At 37.7% G+C, this 10,825-nt stretch overlaps 1 protein-coding gene across 1 annotated transcript in view; it reads left to right on the forward strand.

The window, feature by feature from the left end:
* Positions 1-9,824, forward strand: part of PIGK (phosphatidylinositol glycan anchor biosynthesis class K) — a 74,376-nt gene extending 64,552 nt beyond the window's left edge. The window contains exon 11 of the mRNA XM_030032010.1: positions 8,596-9,824. Within this exon, the coding sequence (XP_029887870.1) occupies positions 8,596-8,712 (117 nt within the window). The 3' untranslated portion in view covers positions 8,713-9,824. The remainder of the gene's footprint in view (positions 1-8,595) is intronic.
* Positions 9,825-10,825: the final 1,001 nt, after the last annotated feature.

The following is a 10,825-nucleotide window of genomic DNA, read 5'->3' on the forward strand; positions in this document are numbered from 1 at the left end:
TTATCAATCTTAGCTTGACATATTTTGCAATGCTGTGATGGCAGATACCTTTCTGAACACTTTTCCACAGGTGAAGGCACTGTTAGCTCCAAACATATTCACACATTTATCCCACTTAACCATGTAAACTTTGAGGTGTTATTGGTGATTTTTTTTGTGTTAAGTTAATTATGTTTTGTTTACCCTTCAACAGCATGCTGTGAGGAGCATGGCAATGTAACTCACAAGCTCTTGACAGGACTGATGAATGGCCAGAGATAGAGATATTGGCAGGCTGCTCTCTAGTGCTCTGTCTAGAATTGTTTTCCTAAATAATTCAGAGGGTTGAAATTTGATGAAATCATTTCCATTTGAAGATGAATGGAAGGGGTAAATGAATGAAGACTCCAGTAATGGAGCAGTTGTGTTCATGCTGTTGGACAGACAAGACAGCATCCTGCATTGTTGTTCCTGCACAAATTCTTTGCACGAGGTTGTGATTCAGCTTTGTGCGAGTGATTACTTCTGTAGTGACTGGCTTTCTTGCTTGGTTTGTGGCACCCTGCCATAGCCAGCTCTCTCCTCCCCTCAGCCTTTCCCCAGGTGAGAGGCCCTGCACGTTGACAGCTGTCTCCTCTGGCTCGGTGTTCCTGGAGAAGCCCAGCTCCAGTGGTAAGGCTCTGTGAATTAGTGAGCGATCGTATATTTTCAGGAGGGAGTACTTAGCATGAAAGACCATCTACAAATACGTGGCTGACAAACAGATGATGGGTAGTAGTACTTATAGGGGACTGAGTGACAACATGACATCAGTAGGGCAGTGACCTGTGGTTAGTTTAGATGGGAGGCAGGAAACGTGCAACTGGTTTGCTGCTAGACAAGATCATCTGTGGGTTTATCTTTTTTAAAGACTTACCCTTTCGGGAAGATATTGATACTGTACATACTACATGTGGTAGTCTGGGAGGGTGCATGTATACTCAGCTACACTCATTCATTCTTCCAGAAGGATGGTCTTTGTTGACCTTCATGTAGCATTCAACTGATGAACCTAGTGTCATGCAAATGTCACGTGGGAACAGCGAATATTTATGATACCATAAATCTGCCATTCTTTCTTAATGGCAGCTGCAAACAAAAACTCTTTGCAGGAATGGATCTGCTCTCTGGGACTCCTTGTTCTTTGACACACGAAGCGTAACAGAAATGGCTTTGTGGTGTAGGGATAGTTATGTGCAACCACTAAGTAACTGTCTGTATTAGTGCTGTGTCCATGTTTTGTGATTCGTTTTTGAGGTTGTATAGCAGCTAGAGTAGCCAAAAGTATTAGGTTGATCTTTCAGAATAGTTCTTTTTCCTTTTACTTTTTTTCTGCTCACAGAGTATGTACAATATAAACTTGGGTGAGAATACTTGTCTGGCATATAAGCGCAAAGCTACTGAATACTACGATCACCTTTAAAAGCTGAGTGGTGGTAGGGAACAAACTGATCTATCACCAGCTGTAATACACTAGTTTTTCACTGAAAATGAAAATGTTTTGCTATAAAAACACAGCCATATTTGATCTTCCTTATATAAATGTGCAGGCACCTTTTGCCTCAGCCCTGCTTCTCCCTCCATCCAGTGTTTCATGCCTGCCTCTTAAATGTAATGCTGTTTTGAGTTGTGCAAGCTGGAGCTGGAAAATCCGGAGCTCTACTACACACATGTGTAATGTAGCACACGGCTCAGGGCAAAGGAGAACTTCTAAATTATAGTTGTAGAGATTTAAAAAATGAGCAGTAAAAACAATGTGAATAAGGAATATTTATTTGGATTCCAGTTTCTTAAAATGTAGATGTTGAGATATCTGATTAGATCTTGTACTCAATATGGCATATCGAGTATAAGATCTAATGTTGTCTAACATCTGTTGTTAATACAGCCTGTCACCTGGAAATGAATAGATACTCATGGGATATCCAGAAGAAAACATGTGATTAGAAGCGTCACTACTACTTTGAAAGGAATAGCATAATAATTTATGAACATCATGATTTCTCCATATAAACAGAAACAACTTCATTTGAATTTGAATGATCAAAATTATACTTCATAATGGAAGTTCTAAGGCATACAGTTAATTTTACGAGATTAAGAAAAAAACCTGCCTTGGAGCATATGGATTTAAAAGCATTTGAATGGACTCACTTGTGGTCCAGAGATGCTATGGGAAATCCAAGTTAGGTGTCCAAGGAGGAAGTGGGAGTGCTGTGCTCCTTAGAAAGGTTGGGCTGGGTCAGTCTGTCGAAGGTAGGTATGAATGGTTGCTGCTGCCAGTACAGAGGTGTGTTTGTTAGCTTTGGATGTAGCAAATCACATGCCTTGGTTTGCAGGCCCCCTAGTACAATCCCTATTGTGTTTGCCAGGTGGGCATCATTCATTCATCTGAGGGCTGGCTTGTCTGGGAATTAAACTGCACTGCGTCCCAGGTGCTGGGAAAGCTCCCTTTGATTAGAAGAAGTATATTATGTATTGTGTCACAGGTTGGAAGATTAATGAATAAATGTTAAACCACTAAAAGCACTTCAAAGTGCTGTGTAATGCTGAGAGATAACACTGAACGTAGAGAATAATAAGTAGAAGTTCATTTCTAAAAAGCCCTTATAGATTACGTGTTTTAGAAGGAAATGAAAAACTAATGCTATCATAACAGTATTGTAGTTTACATTATGGTGATTATACAGTTTTCAAAGTAAATATTTAAAATGCAGTTGTTGGCATTGATATGTTAATTTACTTTAACTGCTGTTCTTTCCCCTATCCTTCATGAGTTTTTGTTGTTGATGAGTGAACTTTCTTCGTTATTTTATCAATATTGGAGATATCAGTAATCATGGCACTGTGGTTAATAAATACAAACTGGGAGATTAGACAGAAGTGCTTTAAATTGTTTTGCAGATTAACAGGCGCTGTTTATGTTGGAGTTCTCTTATGACTTTAATCTTGCTGTGGGCACAGAAGAGGATTAAACTATTACTAGATGGCTGGAGTTATTTGATTTCCCCACCCCCCTGTGAGGACCCCAAATCCAAACCGTAACTGACAAATTAGAAGTGCATACTTCCACTAAAAGCTTTGAGGACATACTTTATGCTGTGATTTGCTTGTGATACATATAAATTCATTCTGAAATTAAACTTTGTTGTGTCCTTTTGTCATAAGAATTGAGAGGATTACCCAGTTTGAAACTTAAAATTGCAAGTAAACCTGAATTGATAATGGAGTGCCTCTAGGAAATATATAGTGTGCTATTGGTACAATGCACTGCATAGCAGAATTTGTTTTTTCCAAGGAGTTTCCTTGTCCTTAGTTTGAGATCAGTGGTTTCTTTTTGAGATGAGAAGCAGGCGGTTTGTTTCAGTTTTGCATCTGAGGTTGGCCTTGGATTTCAAAGACCTGTTTTCAAATGTGGATCAGTCTTTTTTCAGATTTCAATACTGGTCGTTAACACAGACCCTAACATAAAATTAGGTATCTTGAGAAACAAAAAAGAAAACCTTTAGTATTGCAATGGAAGAAATAGAAATGTTCATTTAAATGGAGAATGATCAAGAAGAAAACTTGGAATTTTATACCCCCAAATACATAAAATTCACCCCAATGATCTAATGATGATGGTGAGCGCTGCGCAGACATGCAGCAAGCATGCTTCACTTCCCTGCAAGTGCTTGCTGACCCCCAAGAGTAGTGGAGGTGGAGAACTCTACAGAGGGGGGTGCACAGGACTTCCCCCCAGTGCTGTAGCTGCTGCTGTCTGCCACGCAGCCCCAGAATCCTGGGTGATAATTTATACCACATGTGCTGCAATAAATAGGCCAAAACTGGGTCTAGGGTACTCTGCATTGAAACTCTAGAGAGAATTAAGCAGGGATTAATTTGAAATACGATAGCTGCCACTTTAATGGACTTGTTGGAACACAGCACTTCTAATGTTTTATTTTCATGCAGTTACATACGTATATTTTGCACTCGTGGTACAAACACGCACCATCTGCCTCAGGTTGGGGAAAACATCCCCCATAACAGGATGATATGCACATTCATTTTTAAGGTTTTGCCCACTTTCTTAAAGCCCTGTTTGGAATAAGATGCTGGAGGAGACTGAAGAATTTGCGTATCCCTTTTCCATTTGGGAATTACTACATTCCTGACTGTATGCACTGCTTTCTCTACTGCTACCATCCAAACGTGGGTTCTGAGTTTAACCCAAAGCTTTCTCTACCAGTATTTTTGTCCTTATTGATGACACTAACGCAAAGGGAGTTCGGTTGGAAGAGGACTGTAGGGTTGGATTATAATGACATTTAACACAGTGTTTTCCACGTGAAATGTTAATACATGATGTTTTAAATCTTATTTCTGTTCTGATGTAACATTTTAAAATTAAACCATTCTTAATCTAATTACCACTTCAGCTTTAATACTTTATTATTTTTTACATAAAACTCATTTTAATTGGAGTAATAAGTATTGCATGTTTTATGACCTTCATTGAAAGTCTTGGATACTTTCCATTCAGGTCCCTACAGACCCATCCAGTTTGAAAATACACTGTTTTATCCTCTCCTTAATTACAGTACTTGGAGCAACTCTCTGTTAACTGTTTTTAAGTTCCACAGGATAATGAGTCTACCAGAACTAGAAAGCATACAACAGAAAACTGTTCACAGGAGGAAGCTTGCTGTTGCTTAGCTACCTATCTTTTTAATTTGGAATCTCCAGCAATTTGCTAATGACTAGCCCTTAAGCTGCTAAATGTATTTGTTCATGAAACATTGTACCGTTTTGTATGTGCATTTCACCTATGTGTTACTGCTATTATTGTAGAGATAAAGAGGGCGTTTATAATGGGGTTGTATTGTGGTGTAAACCACAAACCTGGATATGTCAGTTACATAAGCACTACTTGGTATACTAAGTTCTTAGGTGGGTACTACAACAGTGAAATTCAGAATAACTTGAGCCTAACGACCTATTGCCTCTGCTCTCCAGATCAGTCCCAAATATGAGAAAGTTATGCATAATTTGTATTATGCAGCCAATCTGTAGTCTTTTAATAGTACACATTCTCAAATCAATTTAGGCATAGTAAGGTTACATAATTAATTGCAAATTAAAATACTGCAACACTTAACATTTTTTTTTTTTATCCATTTAGCATTTTCTTGCAAGTGAGAAAATGCCTGGCTTTCAAAAATTGCCTGACTTTCACAGACATTTGCTAGAATAACACCCTGAACTAGGCAATGTTCATAGCATAAATACCGATTTTTTTTTTTTTTTTTTTTTTTTTTTTTAAATCTGGGAAAAACTATGTTCACTAATGCTTTCTGTTCAATCCTAAAATTGATATAAAGGGACAGTTTATTTAGGGATTGCTTATGGCCACAGAACTCATATAAGCATAGAAAAAAATTCTGTCTTTTCTAAACCTTTACCAGTATGTGGATCTAAAAAGGAAGCTTTTTCATTTGCTGTTAAATTGATTCTTTCTTACTTTAATAGTTTTTCCCATTAGGAGAGATCTTGGTGATTCTTCCTCGCCTGCCTGCACAAAATAGTCAAAGCAGCTTCTGCAGCAATACAGTTGAGGCTCACGTTTGTTTATAGAAGGGCATCCTGCCCGGGCCTCTGACTTCATTATGCAACACTGCTGGTGTAGCTGTGACAGCTTGGAGTGATGCCGCGCTTCCTCACTGACACAGGTACACTGGCAGCGCTTTTGGTAGTGACACAACGGTGCCAAGAGGAGAGGATTGTTGGGTCTGCTGTTAAAACAGTGCCAGCTGAAAGCTTGCTGCCAGCCTATGTTGGAAGTACGGTTTGCTGACTTACATGTAGATGGGTGTGATTCACAGGTGCAAAGCGCAGCTTTTTATAAAGGAACTTCAGAGCTGTTTGCTGCTCAGCTGACGTGCCCAGCTGGATGAAGATTTGTTACTGAAGTTTTCTATGGCATAGTTGTTAATGATTTTAGAAGGATGAACTTGTCAATTCGAGAGCTGATTACATTGTTAATTCAGTGATGAACTTTCTTGGGAATCTATGATCAACTTAATTTAAAGAAAATTGTGTATTTCAGCTCTTACAGGTATACTTTGTAGCTTTAAACATGAATCTGTGTAACCCTGGTTTAGGTATTCATAAGGTTTTGATGTCTGTATGCCCCTAGTGGAAAATACTGGCATATTTCAATATAATTTTGTGCTCAATTAACCTCACTATTGACTTACAGATATACAATAGAGTTGCATCTCTTTGCCCTTTTGTTGTGGTTTATGTGTAGATTCCAGTTTCTGGGTCTGTAAATCCTTCTCATAAAGATAATCTATTTTTAAGATTACTAAGTGTGTAGCTCTTGTATAGCCTCATATGTATTTTTGTCATGCCTTCATGTTTTTAATCCTTCACATTTTAACATTGTATCTCATGGCTTTAAACCGACTCTATGTATGTCCTTGATTTCCCAGTGCAGAGCCACTGCTGCACTGGCTGCCGTTTCCCTGCGGAATTCCACAGAGGCTTCAGTACGTGGCATGGCAAAATGTAAAACCATACTCATAGATCACCTTATAAATATTTATTCATATAAATTCTTTAAAGAAATTAAATTATGTGTTCTATACAAAATAGGAGAGAGAGCCTTTTAGTGTCACTGACTGCAAATTGAAGTCATTTGTCTAGAAAGGGTCAGGTGCCACTTTGTGGTAAAGAATTTGTCTCAGATCCAAGAAGGGAAAGATTGATAGTACAAAGAGATTGATGAAACAGGCACTGCAATATGCATACAAAGTTACGGGTTAATTAGGAGGATTTAAACAAGAAAGTTCCTTTGTGTGGAGAAGTGCCACGTGCTGTTACTTTCAGAAGCGAGGTGTGCTGGCAGCCTTTTTGAACATGCAGAGCTGATTTTCTGAGATGTTTATATGGAGATGTGTGGTTGTGAATATCAGCGAGGTGGCAGATTACCACCACCACATACACTGCAGCTGATGAGTGCTTCTTAGGAAGTTGAGCAGTTTGCCTATATAGACACCATCTCTGCTTATATCTTTGTTTTTGTTGTTGTTGATGTAAATTATAATGCTGATTCTGTGATTCCTGTATCAGAGGAAAATCATTAATATTTTAGAGTGCCACATTCTTTGGGTGTCTCAGGTGACATGGCTATTTGTTATACTTGTTAATTACAAGCGTGGTACTTGAAGAAAAATCCTAAAGCTAAAATTATGTAGCTTAGAAAATGGGAGCTGAGCAATCAACAAACATTGTTTTCTTGTTGATAGGAAAGCTGTTTTGAAAGAACAGACCCTGCAAACTGTTCCTTATTGCATTAAAGTTCACCAGCCACCTGGTACATTTAGTGGAGAATGACAAGCTTCCGTACGCAGATTCATGCAGAAATTGAAACAGTACCGTCTTTGGTAATAGTTATTCACATGGCAGAAAGAGAATTTTAAATTTGACTTAAATGCAACAAAACCAAAATACTCTCTGTGCCCCTTGTGTCTCATTCTATACAAAGACAAAATAGTGCAAATCTTTTTGCAAGGCAGGAATAAAAAGCTCAGCAAGCACTTCAGTATTTATTATTGTAATAGTAAATCATCTCCGTCTGTGAAGGAAGATCTGTAAAACATACCTGCTGAGGGCAAGAGTAGGCACAGGTATGAGGGACCGAGTTATACTTCTAAATACTGTAATTCTGATATTTTTGTCGTGATGTTCTTAACTAAAATTTTGTATTCGTGTAGCTTTACCTTATTCTTAGCCCCAGAGACAGATCTTGGGGTACATAACAGCTTACCTTCTGCAATCCATTTCTCACTGAATATGAAGTATCTGAAATTTTGTCTTGTCTTACTGCTAAGTGTAAGACAGAAAAGACGTTAACAAATTGAAGCTTTTTAGTGAAGATGAAAAAATTGTTGAAGGGACAGGTATTTGAATTGCAGAATATATTTCTACATTAAGGAAAGGCAGTTAGACTCAGTGAGGCCCCTGGGAAATGTGATTGACATTAAAAACAATTCTATTTTGTTTTATAATATTCCTGTAATAATGAATCTTAGCTTCTTACATGGTTAGGTATCTGTTTATTCACATAATTCTGAGTACAAAAGGAGATGTAGAAAACATTCTAGGTAGTGGAAAAACAACACTGTCTTTTCTCTTTCACATTTTCACTTGTAGGAAAGCATTTTTCTTTTGTATTAACATGAGACCAGATACGAGAAATTCTGTCCAAACAAATGAGTTTGAACATGTCCCACAATGCTGATACGCACCATCAAAGTGGTGTCTCAGGCACAGTTCTAGTGGCCTTTTTGTGGTACTTAACCTCTCTGCTTGAGTGGCAGCTTACCTCCCATCAGCCTTTCCACCACAAGAAGAAGAAAGATGCTTCTACTTTATGAAGAAATACAGCTTATTGGTATTTTTCTCTACTGCAAGGATTTTTTTTTTTTTTGCATTTGATAAACATCGTGCCTGTTTCATATGAAAACTAAGTAGAAATTCTTTGTTTTTCTCTTTCTGTTTGTTTTTTTGTTTTGTTTGTTTGTTTTCCAGAAACCAAAACAAAAGGACTGGCATCCTCCTGGAGGATTTATTTTAGGACTCTGGGCATTGATCATCATGGTTTTCTTCAAAACATACGGAATCAAGCACATGAAACACATCTTCTGAATTTGAGCAAGCAAGATGATTGCATTGACTGCTACTTTGGATTCATTGGTGTCACCTGAGTTCTGTATGTGTGTTTAGATTGTAGTGAAAAACAATATTGAGATCTTGCTTCTAAAGGTTCTTCTGAAGCCATCTCTTCTGCCCCTTTTTCTGAAGAGTCGAACATGGTTTTAATGGTAGACTTTTTTTTTCTTTTAACTTTGTCTTGTTTTAAATGTATGTTAAAGGTTTTCTGAGCAATTTTTCCTTCTGGTTAAACTTAGAGGAGGGACCTAAACACAGTAACAGAATTTCTGAGGTTGATTGTGAATTGTAAATGGGCAAATTCTTTTCCCCGTACTTCAAAGTACATCTTAGATGTAGTCAGCTTATCACTAAAGAACTAGACGTTGTGCAGAATGTTATTTAAGATGTCATTTTATCAATAAAAACTTAAGCCACTTTGCAGACTTTGGTGTGACGTATTGAAAGCTTTCTTCACAAAAATAAAAATACTCTAGAATATATTGATTTTTTTTTTTTTCTTGTTCTTTTTTCTTCCCTGTTAAATACAACCCTTAGATCAGTCCTTTCACCTTAGGCAGTTTTGAGTCTAGGATTCTATGAGTTGGTGAAAGTAAAACAAAAATATATGATGACCTCACTGAATCTACTTTAGAAAATGCCAAAAAAAGTAAAACTACGACTTCACCATGTCCGTTAGGAACCCTTCATAGGTGTTGTATTTTCACTCCAGCCAATATGGAGTCGGATGCTTTCAGGATTTTCAGTGCACTGAATTTCTGCACAGAAGAAAACAGACTCTGGCATCAGGATGAAAAATGTTATAAATTGTACCATTGTATTCTGTAGTTTCTGAGCTCTTGGAAAATGAGCTTTATCACCTAGGTTTTGTAAATTCTCTTTTGGCATATCGATTTGTTCTTCTTGGACATTTACTGATGAATGTATGCTAAAAGGGTTTTGTCTGTGTAATATGCTAATACTAGTGAAGAGAGGAGCAAATTTGTGCATGTATAGAAACAAGTCTGTCAGCAAGGAGAAGCTTTTGCAGTATGCTTTTGGAACCTGTTCTCTAGCTTAATCATAATAAAGCTTACATGATGCATAAATGGTGTAAATGCTAGATATGTATCCCTAAAAGTTATTAGGAATTATTTGTAATCACACATAATATCAGAGGCAATATATTTTTCTTAGAATGTGGTATTGAGCATTTTCATATTGCACACAACATACAAATCTGAGTGCATAAATATTTTTTTGTTGTCCTTTTTTCTTCTCTTTCAGATTGATTGTGGCATCATAGCCTCGGGTTAGGGGTAGCAAATTTGTCAGAGCGCTGTGTGTATACACTGACTGGGAGGGCTACAGAGAAGGCAGCCATTGAGGCTTCGAGCTGTTTCAAAGGGCCGATGCCAGAGAACAATAAAAACAGCAGTGTAGTACCTCTCTTGAGTATTAAAACCGTATTTTTTTTTTCTCCATACATCTGCTAGGCTTGGAGAGGATGAAGGTACAAAATGAGCCATTATCAGGAGGTAAACACTTGCCTGCTATACCTCTTTGTTGCGCTTTTGGTGAACAGCAGGAATTGTTTTCAGTAGCATGTGCTAAGCACCAGGAACAGGAATTAATCTGTATTTAAAATAAAAGTATTCCTACACCACTGTCCTTATAGTTCTGTAAACTGATACTCTGTGATAAATAATACTAGAGATTTCTTCCCAGTTTGCTGATGAGACATTTTTGTATAACTGATGCACAGGTATCCCCTGCCAACAGCAATGCAACTTAATGTGAAAGATGAAAGCTCTGTTTGCTGGAGGTGCTTCCCTCAGAGAGAGAGGAGGTGAATGGGTCTGAGCAGCATTCCTAGTGCTGGATCTCTGGATCCCTTCACAATGTGTTGGCTTTTGGGGTTGTTTTTTTGGATAGCACCCTTCATAAACAATGACTTCATAGCCGAAATCTGATACAATGGTGACTTCTTAAAATCAGAAAACCTCCTCCCGCCCAGCTATTTCTAATTTAACAATCAGCTAACATCTGCTGTAGAGAGACACTATAGGAATATGTAGACATGGTATAGAAATGAATTCTGCAGAATTTC

This window comes from Aquila chrysaetos, chromosome 12 (assembly GCF_900496995.4).
Source record: "Aquila chrysaetos chrysaetos chromosome 12, bAquChr1.4, whole genome shotgun sequence".
In the NCBI taxonomy this organism is placed as follows: Eukaryota; Metazoa; Chordata; class Aves; order Accipitriformes; family Accipitridae; genus Aquila; species Aquila chrysaetos.